Here is a 21688-nt window from a genome sequence, read left to right on the forward strand (position 1 = left end):
ACCTCGGTGTATCATTGGGACTCATTCTGAGACCTTGAGAGTGCAATGCCGGCCGAATCCTAGGTGGCAGTATCGCCTACCCTTTGAAACCTTATTTCACACAGTTACATTTTATATGGGCAGGGCGGAGAGATGGGAGCCGGGGATGTGAATGGCTTCATTCGACCCACTTGGAACTAGGGATGCACGATAATTATCGGGCCGATATCAGCAATTATGACGTCATCCCGATAAACTCAATAACGTTATTAATAGCTCCGATAATATAATATATTTTTTGGTAAAAAAAAATGCGGTGTGGGTGAATTGGAATGAAGTGCGTTTGTTTTGACTAAAGGCTCCTCCCGTTTTGTCAGTACTGTGCTACGACTGACAGCGTGTGGTTTAGGAACAGGGCGTTTTACACAAATCCAGCGCTCCCTTACTTGGCTGTGACGTAGCCACGCAAGTTAACAACAAAGATGGCCGCGTCGGTACTCGGAGTTTCAGAGTAAAAAGATCGCTTGCTATTTGTAATAAATGCAATGCAGACGTTCCAGAAGGAGGGAAAAGGGCAACAACTTGCAATACATCCAGCCCGACGGGTCATCTGCGGCATCACCACCGCCACGACGGACAGACAGACCGGCGCATGCAGTTCAGCGTCACGGAGCATTTAGCCTGCTGGCTACCTAGCTCCACTTCAACCAGTATCGGGAGATCCAGCAGCTTGTCGATGTGCTAATAGCCTCAGCAAGCTAACGTTAGCTGGCTCCAGCAGCTTGTCGATCTGCTGGAGCCAGCTAACGTTAGGTTGCTGAGGCTATTAGCACATCGACAAGCTGCTGGATCTCCCGAATGCTAACGTTAGCTTGACTGGTTGCTGGCTAACTAATGAAGCTACTCGTCCCGGGAGATAACGGCGTTGCCTGGCTGGTTGTTGGCTAACTAATGTAGCTACTCGTCCCGTGAGATAACGGCGCTGCCTGGCTGGTTGCCCTTCTGTCAAACTTCTTTAATTTAGCAAACGATGCTAATGATGGTGATGCCGCAGGTGACCCGTTGTTGTGGTGGTGATGTGTCCACTCAAAGCCTCTTTATCAAGGCTCCGCTTTGAAAAAAGAAGAACAAAAAGCTTCGAGCGTCTTAGGTTGGATGCACCACAAGCTGTTGACGGATTGTGAATTTTCATTTGGAAAAATAAATATAGTCACTTTATCAGTCAAAACTGTTGTCTTGGCTTTTGTTTCTGTTGTCTGGTTAGGTCACATTTAAGTTGGTGTTAAGTTATTGTCCTGGGAAGTCTTTTTATGTATTATTATTGTATTGTGATATGTTTTGTTTCATGTTAAAAAAAAAAAAAAATTTATCAAAAAAAATATATACATTAAAAATGTTTTAGAATACAATAAATATCGGTTATCGATATCGGTTATCGGCTTGAGGAGCATAAAGTTATCGGTATCGGTGTCAAAAAAGCAATATCGTGCATCCCTACTTGGAACGCGTCCAGCACACTTGATGCATAGTTTGTTCCATTTCATGTCAGGGACCCGATGGACATCAATACTGGAAATCGCGATCAGACCATTGGAATATTCATTTTGGAATACCTCCTAGCAAAGGTAAGCACTATACGACATCAACCTACTTTGATCCTACAATGATTTCACATCGATCGCAACGATCATATGTCACATACTCCAAAACGTATGCCGTTGCTGACGATCAGAGCATCAAAAAACAACCCCTCCCCCTTTGATGCCTTCATGATGAAACATAATACCTATTATATACCTTTGATTTGGAAATAGTATCGTGTCCAGGCGAGCAACGACAACAGCAATTTGCACATAGCGCTCCATAACACAGCTTCCAGGAATTAGCCCGGATCACTCTGAAACTATAAAATATTCACCACAGGATAACACGCAAACGTATATATTAGGGCTGGGCGATATAACGATAATTATCGTGATATATTTTAATAATCGATATCGAAAAGAAAAAAAAATATCGATTTTTTTTGTGTGACCTGCAACAGGGCAGTTTTAAAACCAGAGACAGTGGACAGACTTGTCTTTCTTGCCTGCAACTTAAAGTAATGGCTTTGCTTGTCCAAAAGACAATACTGACCAAATTGAGATTTATTTTTCTCTTGTCCATTTATTTTGTTTGCTTTCTAATTTAAAATACATTTTGAAACCGTCTGTACACAGTAGGCTATGTGTGCTAGTAAAATGTGGAGTCAGAAATACGTTCTCCCATTCACTTTCATTGAGTCCATTCCAAAAGGGTGATTTACCATCTGGGAGACGATAGGGGCGCTTTTTTCACATCTGATCGCCGGCGGTCCCTGGGTCTCCAACGGTAGGCTCGCGTGATGCAATATGATTTCAGATCGAGAAAAAAAAAAAAAAAAAAAAAAGAGAATAGCCGTGACGTGGCATTCAACGGTCGGGTCGTAAACCCGAGAAAAGCCGCGAGTGGCGCTCAAAGTGTTAAAATATACACTATGACGGCTGTTGTGACATGGTTAGGATGTTTACTCTTGGATACATTTGGGGGGGAAAAAACACAACATTATGTCATACGGTCTAGAAGACAGATTGATTTATGACGTGATGTCATGTGCGGTCCACTGACGGAGCGGAGCGCACGGTGGGAGAGGTCAAGTGTTGAGGATTGAGTTGTTGTCGTCTCATCAGTAAGGTCCAATTCATTTCCCTCTTCCTGTTTGCACTTCCTCTCCTCCCTGTTGTCTGACGTCACGGCACATGTTTGCATTTGAATGTACTTAAAATGTACGCATGTTATGTATTGTATTGTATTTAAAAGGAGAGATCAAGTGAAATGAAGGCACGACGACACTAACCTTCCCCAGGGTGACGGAGCACTTCATGGCCACGGGGCCTCCCAGGCTCCTGGCCCCCACGGTCCTGACGGAGGACTCTGGGACCCAGGGAGGCAGCACCGAGGAGCAGGGGCCCAGACTGGTCCTGCTCAGCAGCCTGCCGACACAGAGCAAGATGTTGATGTTAAAGGCAATTCAATGTAGGTCAGATATTCTTTTGACAAGTGGACACCTCTAGTCTACATTAAGAAAAGGCCGTCTGGATGGCTAGGGACATCGCTGATCAACATAATACCCAGGAAAGAAAACAAGGAGTGGTCAAAGAGCAGTGATGTAATACTAGCAGCAGAAAACAAGGAGTGGTCAAAGAGCAGTGATGTAATACTAGCAGCAGAAAACAAGGAGTGGTCAAAGAGCAGTGATGTAATACTAGCAGCAGAAAACAAGGAGTGGTCAAAGAGCAGTGATGTAATACTAGCAGCAGAAAACAAGGAGTGGTCAAAGAGCAGTGATGTAATACTAGCAGCAGAAAACAAGGAGTGGTCAAAGAGCAGTGATGTAATACTAGCAGCAGAAAACAAGGAGTGGTCAAAGAGCAGTGATGTAATACTAGCAGCCGAAAACAAGGAGTGGTCAAAGAGCAGTGATGTAATACTAGCAGCAGAAAACAAGGAGTGGTCAAAGAGCAGTGATGTAATACTAGCAGCAGAAAACAAGGAGTGGTCAAAGAGCAGTGATGTAATACTAGCAGCAGAAAACAAGGAGTGGTCAAAGAGCAGTGATGTAATACTAGCAGCAGAAAACAAGGAGTGGTCAAAGAGCAGTACAACACTAGTATTATCACATCAACATAATCACCAGAGTATGTTGTTTACATGAGTTCTCACATTATTCTCTCAATCACATTACAAACACATTGTCACATTGTTGCATGTAAACACGGCCATCGACTCCCATTCATACCCAACTCCAATTCTGGTCTCATGTAAAGGAACCTAACGGAGATGCGTAGCGACTAGGCCTGCCGCGATAATCAATAAATCAATTAATCGGCGCGATAATTAAAATTAATGCAATGATTTTGACGGGCGCGATTAATTGCTATTTGCGCGTTTGTTTTAATGAGGCGGAACCAGTACCCCTCGTCAGTCACTCTCCGTGTGGGGGGCCGCTGGCGTTACTAGAGTACAGCACGGGAGCTCCGTGGGGCACTAGCAACGCCACATAGCTTAACTACATTTCTCAATAGTGTTGCTCCTTTTAACCAAGTAATGTTCTTTGTAGTGTAGCTATTCTTAGACCCAAGTAGTTACTCGCTACTGCCCGGAGAAACTGGACTGCTAAATAAAGATTAAAGATCTAGCGTTGATGCTATTCAATGCTATCAACATTAGCTAAATAGCTAACAAACGAAATACAATGTATAGCATAGCTACAACACACAATAACGTTAATACAATTACATGCATCATTGTTTACAATGAACGGGTGGGGCTGGTCAAAGGACTGGACACAAGTTAAACATGAATTCATTTATTATAACAGGTAGTTTCGAGTTGCTCTCTCGTGCCTACGCACCACAGGGCTACTATTCTATTATATACGGCTTTGACACTTCCTCCTCATCGTTGATTGCCTGTAGTAGCTGCATCTAACGTTAGTAGCTAATGTTAAAACTAACCTAGTTAGTTGTTCACCAACAATCAACATTTGTTTTATCATTAGCTCAAAAACACAGAACCGGACGAGACAAGTTGTCCGCTCATAGGTTCTGCTAGGATAATAACAATACTTCCGCTCCGGTCGGTGGGCTTCAAAATAAAAGTCTAAAACACCGGAAAAGACGTTTATTTTGTACAGCGTTTTCCTCCACGAGTACTCGAGTACATCATGTGATCAATCGATCTGGATTATTTTTGCCCATCCCTAGTTTATCCTGTGCTGAAGTCTCCATTCCAATAGAGATAGTATATATTTTGGTGTTTATTTGATTATTGTTTCACTGCCTTTTTATTTATTACGTTTCCACAGTTTTTTCCTCACTTTATTAACATTTTGTACATTAATAATACATGTACATGTTAAAAGGATGACACAAAAAGCCAGACAGAGGGCTTGTTTCCAGTTTCAGTTTGTTTTATAATAAACAATCAAACTGAGAATTTTTTTATTTAGGATATTTAAAATGTCTTCCAATGTTAAATAAAGGTTTATTGCACTTTGAAACGGTTTCCTTGTATTATTATGCTATTATTACATTAGTAAAAAAAAAAAATTAAGGTTAATTGAAAACTTTTGGGAAATACATTTCTCAAAAAAATAAATTCTCTCAAAACTGCAATAATATCGCTTATCGAAATAATTTTTTGGGACAATTAATCGCCCAGCAAAATGACCTTCAGTGAATTACCTTGGATCACTCAGAGCAGGGGGCAGCTTCTGAAGGAGGGCCTGGTTGACGGGAGACTGGGAGAAGAGGCTGAAGCGCGTCTGAAGGAGCCCACCAACTAGAAACAAAGATAGAGGTCATCCATTAACACTTTGGCTGCCTAAGGTTAAATTCATGATATACCATAGATTGCCAGCGCTATTTGTCTATGGAGAAAGTCCCCTTCTTTGCAGGGCTATAACTTTTTAAATTCTATTGCTACATTGCCATTATTAGGGCCCATTCAAAGTCCTATATGTATTGTTCATTGTGTAGCAACGTTAAACTTTTTCATTCACATATTCATAGTAAAGTATGGTCTAATGTATAAGTATGTTTTCATCTCTTTCTGCAGCTTTCTCCAGAACGTGATATATAGCCCCAAATGCATTATATTGATGATGAAATACAGTTTGATGGCAATCAGCGCGATATAAAAAATTCCAACTAGACGTACTTCTAGAAGTTACTACACGTCATCTGATGTTGACCGGATGGGCGAGGGGGCGTTTATAATTCCGTGGGCAGCGTTATACCAATCATCTAATGTGGGTCAAATGTTGATAATAGCAGTTAGTATCGAAGACGGTAACGTTACACGCTGAAACTCACCCCAATCTCCGCGCGCCGTTGGGCGATCATCGTAGAGTAGAAATCTTATCATTATGGGATATATTTTTACCCGGTCCATCTCCAGCTTGTATAATGGTATATACGTCCAAATCATGTTGTTTATCGAGTTATTGCCAATCGATCACCGTGTAGCGTGACGAGCCAGAGTCCCATGACCTATAGCGAGCGCCCGGAAGTACTACGGACGTCTAGGACAACCTCTATGCAACATCCTGTTTGGCGATTGCGCCGATCGGCCACCAGATGGCGCTCCTGAACCGCCAGAGAGCTCAGTGGGTCCTGCTGGTGGATCTCAGGCCAGCGGAGGGGACATATGAATCCGATCGCAGATTTTTGAAATATTGATATAAGGACGACGTAACGCGTCCTCCGGCAACTTTAGCATGGCCAGCAAAGACGTCTAAAGATGGTTCCCGGCAGTCAAAGTGTTAACCTGTTCCACCCGACGGAACCGGATGCGGTCCCAAAATGGCATCTGGTCATAAATCTATATTTTTCAGAGTGATGCAAAAAATTTGCGATTTTAAAATCAAACGTATACAAACAAGTATTAACATCACTAACATGTCACAAACGCATGTAGAATGTATATTATCATCAATACGTTAGTTTAGCAATAGGTTAAAAGTGCCATTAGATAGTTTTTAAGTTTTCGATTTACTGATGTCTATTGCGAGACGGCGACCAGTTTGAAAAATTTTAACCATGGGAATTGTAGTTTTTTTGCGGCCATTTTGTGGAAGGCATCTATAGACGTGATTTCAAAACCTAGCCGTATTTCTCGGAGGCGCTCTCTGATTGGCCGACGCCTGTTTCTACACTGGTTAAACTTAGGCACTCTTTCGAAGTTGGTTAAAGGAAAACTCCAACATTTTGGGAAATTAGCTTATTTAACATCTTCCCTGGAGTTAGACAAGAAGATACATACCTTTTTTGTCTCTGTGCGTGCATTTAGCTTTGGGAACAGTCGCTCCGTTAGCGTAGCTTAGCTTCATCACTGGAAGTGAGGGAGGACAGTAGCCCGACGTTCCCTACAGGGTCTTACAGTCACCAAATACAACTCCAAAACGTTCCTGTAAACATGTTGTGACCTGTGTATTCACCACGTGGAGAAATAAAAAATAATTGAATTAGACAATTACGTTTTATAAGCAAATATACTCTGAATTTTTTTTTGCCTAACCACTCGAGTCTCTGGGCGCAGTCAGTGGTTTCAACGTGAAGCCGTGTTTGTTGATATTCTCATTCCTTCAAAGGATCCGAACCGATTGAAGTTTATGGATACCATGACTTAAAATCCTCTTACCTTGACGATTAAAAGCCTCCCCAATTTAGAAAACAGTAATCCAATGGCTGGTATTGATAATATACTACTAACTACTGCACGCTCGGAGCTAACCGGAGCTAACACAGAACAGGATGGTAAAGCAAATATAATGACTTCCTTTCTGGGGTTTTCAAAATAAAAGTGCAACGTTTATAGCAGCGGAAAATGTTTATTTTGTACATTATCTAACGTTAACACGAACCTAAACTAACGTTACAACTAACCTAAAGTTAGTTTAGGTTCGTGTTAACGTTAGATAATCTACTAAATAAACGTTTTCCGCTGCTATAAACGTCGCACTTTTATTTTGAAAACCCCAGAAAGGAAGTCATTATATTTGCTTTACCATCCTGTTCTGTGTTAGCTCCGGTTAGCTCCGAGCGTGCAGTAGTTAGTAGTATATTATCAATACCAGCCATTGGATTACTGTTTTCTAAATTGGGGAGGCTTTTAATCGTCAAGGTAAGAGGATTTTAAGTCATGGTATCCATAAACTTCAATCGGTTGAGAATATCAACAAACACGGCTTCACGTTGAAACCACCGACTGCGCCCAGAGACTCGACTGGTTAGGCAAAAAATTGTTCAGAGTATATTTGCTTATAAAACGTAATTGTCTAATTCAATTATTTCTTATTTCTCCACGTGGTGAATACACAGGTCACAACATGTTTACAGGAACGTTTTGGAGTTGTATTTGGTGACTGTAAGACCCTGTAGGCAACGTCAGGCTCCCCCCCCCCCCCCCCCACTTCCAGTGATTAAGCTACGCTAACGGAGCGACTGTTCCCAAAGCTAAATGCACGCACAGAGACAAAAAAGGTATGTATCTTCTTGTCTAACTCCAGGGAAGATGTTAAATAAGCTAATTTCCCAAAATGTTGGAGTTTTCCTTTAAGGTTAGAGTTTGTCTTAGAGCGTGACGGCAAGTTCTTTCGACGGTTAAGCTTAGGCACTCTTTCGAAGTTGGTTAAGGTTAGAGTTCGTCTTAGAGCAGGGGGATAGAACGCCAGGTAGTTTGCAGGCTGTTTGACGTGGAAATGGACAAAGACACAGCTTGTCACGCGATTGGGCAAACGCGGCAGTGGCCAATCGGAGAGAGTCAGTCGGTGCCAATCAGAGAGCGTCTCCGAGAAATGCGGCTAGGTTTCACAATCACGCCATCTATAGCTGTCGATCAGCGTTGGAATTTGTCCGAACTACACTTCCTGGCAGATTCTGTGGGGGTTCAAAGTTCAGCGTTCTGAATGAATTATATCAATAACTTATTATTCGGGATAATAAGCCACAAAAGGTAACGTTTTTGACAAATATTGAAACAGTTAGTTTCTCCTCCCTATTGTTAGCATGTAGCAACAATTAGATCTGAAATTTGTTTCAAAACGGTTGCACACTGGTGAAAATAAAAAAGTACATTACAGTAGATATCATCTGTTCTTATGCACGCCTGGTGATCAGTGTTTCCGTTAGCCGGTAATTACCGGTATTTGACCGGAAAAATCTGTTGAAGTCCGACATATTTAATCTCTCCGGTCATAATGTCCGGTGAAAATAATTCCATCTAAGCACAATTAGATTATTTGAATTGTATTAAAATAGACTAAAATTAAATAGCCTATGCGATGAACGAAACAATCATTACATTTGTTTCATCGTTGCTTCACCAAGCAGCCGGTCTAATAATGACACCGCTGTGTCAGCGCGAGCTTGCTGCTCCTAGATTTGTGAGAAGCATCCATCTGCAGCCCCACAGAATGCAGTACTCCAATCCAGCCATTGGCAATTCAGCTGTTGGGTGGGCGGCGCTGCTGAGCCCAGACCGGAACGGACCTAAAAAAAACGCTGCTCTGTCGGTCTGCAGCTCCATGCTTCACGTAAATCTAACAGCCAGCTCGCGCTGACACAGCGGTGTCATTATTAGACCGGCTGCTTGGTGAAGCAACGATGAGACAAATGCAATGATTGTTTCGTTCATCGCATAGGCTATTTAATTTTAGTCTATTTTAATACAATTCAAATAATCAAATTGTGCTTAGAGGGAATTATTTTCACAGGACATTATGACCAGCACCAAGTCGTTGGGAGGTGGAGTCATCATGCAAACCCACGATAATGTTGCCGTCTCTCTCATTTCTCAGTTCTTCGCTTGATATAATTAATACAAATGTCCAATATAACGGAATTCGTTAGCTCATAAAAATGTGATTATAACAGACTGCTGTTTAATGTCGGGCAGACTGCCCACCGACACCTCAAGTCGGCAGCAGCACGAAGTCTCGAGGGACTTATTTTATTTGGAATATATTAATGACTGTATACGCAAAAGTAGCCTAGTTTTAAGTTAAAATATTATAAATGCCTTGATGATGTCATTCTTTATATAGGCCTATCAATTGTTTTTAAGCTCAATAAACTCTGACCGGAATTTATCCCATTTGTCCGGTAGATTGAAATCTACCGGACACTCAGACCTGCAAAAAAAAATTCTAACGGAAACCCTGCTGGTGATACAAAATCCAAATTGAACTCGGGCATTTGAAAGATAATATATGTATATTAGGGATGCTCGATATTGGCTTTTTTACCGATACCGATATTGTCCAACTCTTAATTTCCGATACCGATATCAACAGATACCGATATATGCAGGGTTCCCCCCCCCCAAAAAAAATTGAATAATTTCAGGTAATTAATAGGGATGTCCGATATTATCGGCCTACCGATATTATCGGCCGATATCGGCATTAAAATGTGATATCGGAAAATATCGGTTTTCAAAAAAGATTTTTTAACATTTCTAGAACCTTTATTTACCCAGGCAAGCAAGAACAAATTCTGATTTTATTTATTGTCAAAAGTATGCATAATGTTGTGTTAATTCCACAACAAGAGATATGTAATGTTAATTACCTGAAATTATTCCGTTTTTTGGGGGGGAAACCCTGCATATATCGGTATCGGTTGATATCAGTATCGGAAATTAAGAGTTGGACAATATCGGTATAGGTAAAAAAGCCAATATCGAGCATCCCTAGTAATTAACATTACATATCTCTTGTTGTGGAATTAACACAACATTATGCATACTTTTGACAATAAATAAAATCAGAATTTGTTCTTACTTGCTTGCCTGGGTAAATAAAGGTTATAGAAATGTAAAATATTTTTTTATTTTTTTGAAAACAGATAGATATTTTCTGATATCACATTTTAATGCCAATATCGGCCGATAATATCGGACATCCCTAATGTATATATATATAAATGTGCGAATTGGCTATAATAAGGTAATTTATAAGTCTCCTATTCTATAATAATATTTCAAATTGCATTGGTCCGGATGGGAGAATTCAGTACTGTATCTACAGAACCTTCTGTTTAATCATCTTCCCTTTATTAATGTCCTTAGATTTTTTGTACACGTGATCTCAAGAAGGTACTGAACGAGATCAGTGGCAGTTTTTTATGTTTGGCCATTATTAGCATGGTGTTATTCACTGTCAAAGATTCAAAGAAAAATCATAATTCATATTCTCCTTTGTTTCATCACAATTTAAGCAAGCCTAGTAATAGACACAATATTTCTGACACTGAATACATTCCCTGAGGTCCATAGATGTACCTAGATACCAAGAATATGCAAATGGACCTTGTAGAAGTGGAACAATATTCCATTTACCTAGGTATATATTTTAGGCGGATTTTCACCATGGGTGCAACAGGTTAAGACATCTATATAATTAAACGTTGAATTGAAAGAGTCTCACCTGAAGGTCTGCCCTGTGTTCCAGGCAGAGGGGTGCGAGGAGAGGACATCCCCGCCTGCTCCTGGAACACCATATCATCTTCCTCATCTTCACAAAACAGAGCTGCCTTCATCATCTAATTGTCGGGAAGATAATAAACTCGTTAACGAGCGAAGCGTTCCACGTGAAGAACATTAAAAGTTCAAGTCTGTGTTTAAATTCTGAATTGTATTGCCAACGTACTGACATGTGCAGCGCCAAAATAAAATGAGTTGGAGTGTGAAACCAATCAAATCCTCAATGATACCTTTTGACCACGCCCCTAATCTGGTCAAGTAAACTATAAAAGGAGGAAGAGTCATTACGTCAAAATACCAGCGTTCTATGCTCTCCTTGGTGCCAATTCTATTGAAGCCTATGGGAGATGCATGCTGGTCTCAACTGGCAAGGTCCAGAATGGAAATGATATCATCAGTCCGGTGTAAACTGTATCAGAGCGCTGCCTTTTCCAGGGTAGGAGATAATATGGTTCATGGTGGTAGGATGGAAGGTCTGATTGATAGTATCAATACTACAGGCTAGATACTTTTTTTTTTTTAAACTTTGACCAGTCAGCTGGTTCTTTTAGCGTTTATCGCTTTTTCTGGTCAAGCATGACCGACAGAAACAGGTTGAATGGGGTATAGATCGGGGGAAAGACACTGAGAAAATACGGCGAGTCCGGGAGTCGAACTCGTGTACCCCAGATCCGTGACGCGCACGGTTGTCCCCGACGCCGAAATAGCGTCCGAGGTGAGCTACTGGAGCTCCCCTACAGGCTAGATACTTAGTAGAACATAGAGCAGTCCACCATGTCAGGAGGGACCCAGTCAGCTCTGTGGGGGTGGGCACAACTAACGACTACGAGGTACCCAGTCAGCTCCCTGGGGGTGGGCACAGCTAACGACTACGAGGTACCCAGTCAGCTCCCTGGGGGTGGGCACAGCTAACGACTACGAGGTACCCAGTCAGCTCCCTGGGGGTGGGCACAACTAACGACTACGAGGTACCCAGTCAGCTCCGTGGGGGTGGGCACAGCTAACGACTACGAGGTACCCAGTCAGCTCTGTGGGGGTGGGCACAGCTAACGACTACGAGGTACCCAGTCAGCTCTGTGGGGGTGGGCACAACTAACGACTACGAGGTACCCAGTCAGCTCCGTGGGGGTGGGCACAGCTAACGACTACGAGGTACCCAGTCAGCTCTGTGGGGGTGGGCACAGCTAACGACTACGAGGTACCCAGTCAGCTCCGTGGGGGTGGGCACAGCTAACGACTATGAGGTACCCAGTCAGCTCCCTGGGGGTGGGCACAGCTAACGACTACGAGGTACCCAGTCAGCTCTGTGGGGGTGGGCACAGCTAACGACTACGAGGTACCCAGTCAGCTCCGTGGGGGTGGGCACAGCTAACGACTACGAGGTACCCAGTCAGCTCTGTGGGGGTGGGCACAGCTAACGACTACGAGGTACCCAGTCAGCTCCCTGGGGGTGGGCACAGCTAACGACTACGAGGTACCCAGTCAGCTCTGTGGGGGTGGGCACAGCTAACGACTACGAGGTACCCAGTCAGCTCCCTGGGGGTGGGCACAGCTAACGACTACGAGGTACCCAGTCAGCTCTGTGGGGGTGGGCACAGCTAACGACTACGAGGTACCCAGTCAGCTCCGTGGGGGTGGGCACAGCTAACGACTACGAGCAGGGGAGGAAATTAGGCCACTTTACTCGCCAATTGCGAGTATTTTTTACGTTTGGCGAGTAATTCATGAAGAGCACTCGCCAGTCTGGCGAGTACTAGTAATTACAAAAACAAAAAAATCATTCTGCAATCTGCTGATTCGCTCACTGGCACAAACCGAACTCTGACTCCCCCCTTGATTCCTCCCATTTGCGCCACATAATAATCAGACCATAACCAATGAACATCATCGTTGTACAGATGCGCTCTAAGCTCCTCCAATGAACACTCGTTTTCTAGAAGACGCCGCCCATCTAGCGGAAGTGGACAGACCACTGCGCGCAGACCTACAATTTAAACTCCTGCCACCGGCAGCCGGCTTGACAACGTAGACAAACTTACAAAAACACATCAGTGGATGAAAATAATTGCATGTAGAGTCGTCGCTTTCGGATATCAGTGCGGTCTGACATGGGGGCGAACAACAGCACGCGACGCGTCTCCTTCGAGTCGGATGAGAATGACCAGCATTAGCCGGCTAGCTACCTAGCATGTAACAAGCTACCATAACGCGCATTCAACATAGTGGACTATACTGAGCGGCTTTGCTTAAATGCAGCCGAGTGACATTTTATTATTACCGAGTTTCCCCCCATATCACCACTCGCCCATATGCCCTTCACAACGGTGATGTTGTCATATTTGGCATTCAGAATACACCTGCTGAACCCCTAGCGTTGTCGATTCGGTTCCAATGTATTGTCATCTTACAGCACAAGTACAGTACAACCAGAATACATTTGGCATACAACCAGAGTGCAAATGTAACAAGTCAAGTTCAAGTTGTTTTATTTAGCTATTACATTACAGTGAAATGCTTGGTTCTTTCACTGCCCAACTCAGTCCAACCTAAACCAGCCCTTATTAACAGATTGCAGAATGGGTACAATACAGTACAGCTCAATACACACAATTGTTAAGGGGATGCAGACCAGAGAAGGACTTTAGTCTTGTTTACATCAGGGTCCCCCATTTCAGTCCTGTTTGCTTAATGCCTTGTCCACTTCCTCCACACTCCAATATGCCCTTCAACCCTGCTCCTGTCAAACCTGCTCTTTCCATTCCCTCCATCATGTCCCCCCTTTCTGATGAATATTTCCTGCACTTAAGAGTCAGACACACATTCCTAGTAGTTGAGCTGTGATGAATGAATGAATGAAAACTTTATTTAACAGATTGCAGAATGGGTACAGTACAGTACGGCTCAATACATGCAATTGTTAAGGGGATGCAGACCAGAGAAAGACTTTCGTCTTGTTTACATCAGGGTCCCCCATTTTCAATTTATCATTCAGTATAACCTAGACCAGCCCAACCCAGCATCTTTCACTGCCCAGTTCAGCCCAACCCAGTCCAGAATAGTTCCCTCTTTCATGTTAATATGTGATTTAATGATGTAATATTTTGAAGAGTAGAGACAGTGTGATTAATTTACTATGATTGAAAATCAATTTAGACGAAGACGTACAAAGAAGTAATTATCACAATTAGCGATTTTTTTTGTCTGGTAAAAAATCTATTTGGCTGGTAAAAAAAATCAGATACCAGCCAGTTGGCTGGTAAGCCAAAAAGTTAGTTTCCTCCCCTGACTACGAGGTACCCAGTCAGCTCTGTGGGGGTGGGCACAGCTAACGACTACGAGGTACCCAGTCAGCTCCGTGGGGGTGGGCACAGCTAACGACTACGAGGTACCCAGTCAGCTCTGTGGGGGTGGGCACAGCTAATGACTACGAGGTACCCAGTCAGCTCCCTGGGGGTGGGCACAGCTAACGACTACGAGGTACCCAGTCAGCTCTGTGGGGGTGGGCACAGCTAACGACTACGAGGTACCCAGTCAGCTCTGTGGGGGTGGGCACAGCTAACGACTACGAGGTACCCAGTCAGCTCTGTGGGGGTGGGCACAGCTAACGACTACGAGGTACCCAGTCAGCTCTGTGGGGGTGGGCACAGCTAACGACTACGAGGTACCCAGTCAGCTCTGTGGGGGTGGGCACAGCTAACGACTACGAGGTACCCAGTCAGCTCTGTGGGGGTGGGCACAGCTAACGACTACAAAATAAAGCTATTTTGAGTGTATGCTGAAATTATAATGTGTGTATAAAAGGTTCCAAGAGTCAGAATGCGCAGACTTTTGCATTGGTACATATTGATTTACAAGGCAATTCTCGGTCTCCTCCCCTCTTACTTGTGTACTTATATGGTCCAGAAAAGAGTTCAGAGTTATTTTTCACGATCTCAAAGTCTGCTCCTATTGTCGGTTCCCAATGTTTGTACTGAAATAGGACAGGGAACATTTAGTTATTCTGCTCCCTCGGCTTGGAACATGTTACAGAATGACCTGAAACTCTTCGACTATGTAACGCTAGATGCTTTTGGGAATAGAGGTTGAATCAATGGTCTGTCATTGTTTTGATTTGCCCTAATAGTCTATTGTTGCCGCCTGGTTTCCTCTGGCTCTGATATTGGATTTGTGTAATTTGTTGTTTTTTGTATTTATGTGCAACTTTTATACTCCTTTGCTGCAGCTGGTCTTGGCCAGGTCTCACTTGAAAAATAGACTTTTAATCTCAATGTGACTTTCCTGGTTAACCTCTTAAGCCTGATGGGTCCGGTAGCAGACGCAAAATGACATCATGCTATAAATCCATCTCTACAGACTATGAATTAATGTTACGTTCTTTTTTCAAATGTAGCCAAGAGTAAAGACGCTAACCCTGTCAAAACAGCAGTGTGTATATTTTCAGCAATACGTTTGTTTACCAATAGATTAACACATTAATTGCCAATAACGAGTATACTCGTTTTTATGATCGTTATTTCTTTTATTCGCTATTGGCATTCATAATTCATCCAGGAAGCCTCCGGGAGGCATGTAGTCTTTTACCAACACACTTGCAGTTCCGCGTTCGGGTTCCGATTGGCCACGCGTTTAGTTCAGTTAGCTGGATAAACCATGGCTACACCCTCGCAAAGAAATCCCAGCTCGCTTCCTGAAATAATTCTCACAGTCTAGATCCCATTATACCATTCTGAATTATGTTTTTGTGCTTCGTTTTTCTAGAGGGGGCTTTTGAAATGTAAAATAATACTTAAAATGCTGATACTAAATTTACTTTGTCCTAAATAATGCACGTTATATATACGGCGCTCGCGAGGTGCGATATACACATTATAGTTAAACTTGTTCAGAATAAGTAGATACAAACAAGCCCAAAGAGTATCTAATTGAATTAATAGATACATATGAGGATATCTGTACTGTATGCACTCGACTTAGGTATCATGTACTTTATATATAAATACATGGTTCCCAAAGTTTTCAAGGCTCGACCCCCGAAATAACGTGTCAGAGAGGCTTGGAGGGAGGCTATACAGTTTCACTATTAATCAGGTTTTAATCTGTTTCGGACATCATCCATACATGCATTGAATTGATTAACCTTTGGTTTATACCAGTGACACCAGTCATGTTAATCACCTTCTTGTTCATCATCAGATAACACTAACAGTGCTTGAACAGATAAACGTCAAAGGCTTGCAATTGCTCACTAATTTTCTCACGTCCACGTCATCAAATCAAACAGCGCATCTCCTCAAACATTTTAAGGTGAGACACCCCAGGTGAATAGGGTAAGAAATGTAACTAATAGATATCACAATGAAACTTCCCCAGTTGATTACTTATATTAAGACAAGACTTTTTTGTATTACAAGTTCTGAAATTGTATGTTTAAATATGCAAATGAGGCATGATCTACTTAAATATGCACTAATTTGCATATAATTCCAGGACAGAAATCTGAACATTGGATAAAGCCATTTTAAAAATTATAGTTTCATTTTGTTGACATATTAGAGCCAAAGGTTATTACAGAGGGGATTTTGGATATCTCTTTTTATCACTCCATAAATCAGAAAATACTGTCAAGTCCATTTGTATGGTAAAATTCCATATTTCGCCATGTTTTTAGGAATAAAATGCGATATAAATCAGGGTATGAATGCGATATCAACAAACACTTCTGTAAATACCTTCATAACATAGATATGAATAGAACTGGAAGGTTTGGTGTATGCGAGTGCTACTGAAGTGGAGGAAAAACTCATTTTGAGAAAACGGCCTTTAAAGATTTGTATGGTAAAATGCCATAAATTTCTCTTTGAAACAGCTATTTACAAACACAATACCTAATCAAACCATTAGTAATAGACAACCTAAACACATGCCTGATAACTGAATAATAATAATGATAAAAAGGTAACTGTACTTACAGTAGATTTCATTCACGGTTTACTAAATCCAGATTGAACTCTGCCATTGGAAAGAGTAGATTTGGCCCGATCCGTAGATGTGCAACTTATAATAAGATAATTTATAGGCCCGATATTAATAAATTGAATTTGTATTGCACTTTTTGTTCGCTGGGATCCCAAAGTGCTACAGGGTTAAAACAGTTAAAAAAATAATTCTATAATCATATTTCAAATTGCATGAGTCCGGGTGGCAGAATTCAGTACTGTATCTACAAAACCTTCCGTTTAATCATCTTCCCTTTATTAATTTGCTTAGATTTTTTGTACATGTGATCTCAAGAAGGTGAATTTTAGCATGGTGTTATTCACTGTCAAAGTCTAAAGATGAAAAAAAGAAAAGAAAAATAATTGATATTCTCCTTTGGTTCATTACAAATGACTCAAGCCTAGTAACGGACACAATATTTCTGCCACTGTCGATACATTCCCTGAGAAACATAATACAGTCCCTAGATTTCTAGAAAATAGGGCTAGAGCTCAAGAGGTTAAATAAAAAATAAATAAAAAAAAAAGTCTAAAGAGTCATCCTCTAATTAACCGTAAACTGAACAGCTCCACAGAGTGTGTATTAAAAACAAGTTTTCTGGAGCCGAACCAGTAAATATACTTATGGTGACAACCTGCAGGCTGTGTGGGTTGATTCCCAGCGAAGGCATGATCTGACTGGACACGGAGGCCTGGTCCGGCTCGTCGGGGGTCAGCGGTCCACTGAGGCGACTCCCGGCTCGGTCCTCCGCCAGCTCACTGTCCCCCTCGTCTCCCGACGCAAGCTCCAGGGAGGCAGTCTGGGTAATGTCCGGCATGTCACTGTCCAGCTCCGCCACCATGCGACTCGGCGCCTCCAGCTCTGCGCCGGACTAGACCCAGACACACGCACGCACAGAGAGACACGCGTGTACAGATAAACGCACAGAGACACACGCGTGTACAGATAAACGCACAGAGAGACACGCGTGTACAGATAAACGTACAGAGATACACGCGTGTACAGATAAACGCACAGAGACACACGCGTGTACAGATAAACGCACAGAGACACACGCGTGTACAGATAAACGTACAGAGATACACGCGTGTACAGATAAACGCACAGAGACACACGCGTGTACAGATAAACGCACAGAGACACACGCGTGTACAGATAAACGTACAGAGATACACGCCCACATAGGTTGTAGGTGAGTGAGAATAATCACAGCCGAGCAGCCGAGTAGACGAGGCAGAAAGAGGACACATTGCTGCGGGTTGGATGAGAACAAAAGGGGCAACTTTACAGGATTTTTAAATCATTCTTACTTTCCGAATGACGTCAATGTATGTTGCGGTAAATGTGGGAAAACTGTGCACATTTCCCAGGATGTAAATGGCTGCATTTATATAGCGCTTTTATCCAAAGCGCTTTACAATTTGTTCCTCACATTAGGGATGTTCGATATTGGCTTTTTTACTGATATCCCGATATTGTCCAACTCTTAATTACCGATATATGCAGGGTTCCCCCCCCCCCCAAAAAATGTCAGGTAATTAACAACATTATGCATACTTTTGACAATAAATAAAATAAGAATTTGTTCTTACTTGCCTGGGTAAATAAAGGTTAAATAAATGTTATTTTTGTTTTTGAAAAGATACCGATCATTTCAGATATTACATTTTAATGACAATATCGGTAGGCCGATAATATCAGACAACCCTGCATTTTACCCACTCACACACCAACGGCAGAGGAAACCATGCAAGGTGCCAACCTGCTCATCGGGAGCAATTGGGGGTTAAGTGTCTTGCTCAAGGACACAACGACGCTAGTACGCCCCCCTCGCTATGAGCGGAGCAGGAGGACGGACGCTGAAATCGAACAGCTGTTAGCGTGATAGCTCTCCTCTTTGTATACCTTTGTCCTCACAAGTATTCTGCCAGGGAACTTATGGACACGACAATAGTAGTAGGTATAAGGTGTTTGAGCAGGACGGACGCTGATGTTGATACGATAGCCCCTTTAGCTGCACTAACGCTGTTGTTAGCTTACATGCTAACGTGAATGCGATCGACCATAGCATTGCGGCTAGGCTAGCTACCTAGTACCGCTAGTTGAATGGATAAACGTTATTTAACATTGCAGAATGTTATTACTTATTACTATTGTCGTGTCCATAACAGCGTTTCCGTTAGCCGGTAATTACCGGTATTTGACTGGCAAAATCTGTTGAAGTCCGACATATTTAATCTCTCCGGTCATAATGTCCGGTGAAAATAATTCCCTCTAAACACAATTAGATTATTTGAATTGTATTAAAATAGGCTAAAATTATATAGCCTATGCGATGAACGAAACAATCTCACCAAGCAGCCGGTCTAATAATGACATCCTGCTGTCAGCGCGAGCTGGCTGCTGATATATTTACGTGAAGCATGGCTTGGCAGGGTGCAGTACTCCAATTCAGCCATTGGCAATTCAGCTGTTGGGTGGGGGCGCTGCTGACACCACTGCTCTGCTCTGCCTGCTCCAAGTGCTCCATGCTTCACGTAAATATATCAGCAGCCAGCTCGCGCTGACACAGCGGTGCCAAATTTCTCAGTTCTTCGCTTGATATAATTAATACAAATGTCCAATATAACGGAATTAGTTAGCTCATAAAAATGTGATTATAACAGACTGCTGTTTATTAAGGTCGGGCAGACTGCCCACCGACACCTCAAGTCGGCAGCAGCAGCACGAAGTCTCGAGGGACTTATTTTATTTGGAATATATTAATGACTGATACGCAAAAGTAGCCTAGTTTTAAGTTAAAATATTATAAATGCCTTGATGATGTCATTCTTTATATAGGTCTATCAATTGTTTTTAAGCTCAATAAACTCTGACCGGAATTTATCCCATTTGTCCGGTAGATTGAAATCTACCGGACACTCAGACCTGCAAAAAAAAATTCTAACGGAAACCCTGGTCCATAAGTTCCCTGGCAGAATACTTGTGAGGACAAAGGTATACAAAGAGGAGAGCTATCACGCTAACAGCTGTTCGATTTCAGCGTCCGTCCTCCTGCTCCGCTCATAGCGAGGGGGGCGTACTAGCGTAGGTCAGCGGCCAATGAGAGCGCAAAACGGGAACCCGGAAGCGTTGGAAAAAGGCTACCTCCGGATTACCAGACGACTGTTCTACCTCCCGAGCCACTGTCGACCACCGATATATAATTTACATTCCCCTGTTAGGTAGGTAAACGTGAGGAAAACACCACAGGTGTCATTTGGATTTAATCCATGGCATGACGAGTGACATTTTGCTGAATAATTAATTAGGACATCGAGCACCAAATGTTCGCCACTTTCAGCAAGCGATCTCTATTTAGGGTTAGGTGCGACATCTCCAGTGAGGTTAGGGTTAGGCGGATAAACAAAAGGTGCCAAAAAATATGTGGAATTTTAATCAGATTATGATGCAAACAATCACTGTATAAGAGCATTATTAACAGATTATTGGCCTCAAAAGCCTCACATTTATGTACATTTTCTTTGGTTTGGTAAACATTGCACTATGAACAGTCTATCAGTGTACTGTATGTGTGTAGGGGCAGGTACAATAAGAATTTTCTTCTTCCTGTTCCTTTCGGCTATGGAATTGAATGGATCATATTAAGATAACTATATGCACTGTTGGACTGTAACGATTCCATGTACGAATTAATTTAAAAAAAAAGTAGATGAACATTTACCGACGTGACGAGGAATGTGAACATACCCCGGGAAATATGCAAAATCACCATTTTCTAACATGTACCATAACATACAGAATGGGAATTGAAAGGGTTTGGCAGGTCCTAAAAAAAACTATAGTCACAAGGTTTTCACATGACAGCATTGATTGATTCAACCACTTGCAAACTTTCTGTCAAGTCATCCCTTAATTGCTGCTGCTGTGTCTGACAAAGTTCCCAGATGGAAAATGTGCTAATCCACCTCAGTGCATTTCTACAACAAACAGAAATAACATTGCCCACCAAAAGCTTGGGATAGCATGTGCCAGTATAACAAGGTCCCCAACTACACAAAGCCCCTACTTGTGTGTGCATGGAGCACCAGTGTCGGAGGTGGTAGTGCCTAGTGACAGTTGGGTGGGTGGGCAGGGGGAGCGTTGTCTACTATTTTGTAAACAATTGATTGAGACATAACTCTCCTATGAATAACCTCTATAGATACAAAAGCCTTATAGACCATATCATATAACTTTTTTATTTAATTTTCTTTTTTTACTTTCATTTACCAGTATGAAATAAAAGTACAATTTATATAACATGGATTTATTGGCAAATTATACAAACTTAATTTGTCGTTTCACACAAAGCTTTGTAAATGGATGTTTTCCTGAAGTCATGATAGCATGATCTAAACAATGTTGATGTAAAATGATGAGCGTTGTTATCATGTAGCGTTAGGAAATTAGATTCACATCGCAGAGTTAAATATAGAGACACACTGGCAGCTTATAATAATATTCCTAAATTATGCATTATGCTTCCATTTTTCTATAATTTCTATTTGTACTCCACATATTGTAATATTGTTAGTCTCTTAGGGACTCCATGAATAGCAGTTATTCTGATAATATAACTAGTGGTGATCAAAAATAAACAATAAAC

General features: G+C 42.1%; 1 protein-coding gene across 6 annotated transcripts in view; it reads right to left on the reverse strand.

Moving 5' to 3' along the window:
* nup98 (nucleoporin 98 and 96 precursor) overlaps positions 1-21688 on the reverse strand; it is a 136792-nt gene that overhangs the window by 43892 nt on the left and 71212 nt on the right. For all 6 annotated transcript variants that reach the window (XM_084339471.1, XM_084339470.1, XM_084339469.1 and 3 more), the window contains 4 exons: positions 17675-17911; positions 10988-11102; positions 5244-5340; positions 2855-2990 (listed from right to left, as the gene is read on the reverse strand). In XM_084339471.1, coding sequence (XP_084195597.1) covers positions 2855-2990; positions 5244-5340; positions 10988-11102; positions 17675-17911 — 585 coding nt within the window. The remainder of the gene's footprint in view (positions 1-2854; positions 2991-5243; positions 5341-10987; positions 11103-17674; positions 17912-21688) is intronic.

The sequence above is a fragment of the Notolepis coatsorum genome, assembly GCF_963971535.1.
Source record: "Notolepis coatsorum genome assembly, contig: SCAFFOLD_150, whole genome shotgun sequence".
Taxonomy (NCBI): domain Eukaryota; kingdom Metazoa; phylum Chordata; class Actinopteri; order Aulopiformes; family Paralepididae; genus Notolepis; species Notolepis coatsorum.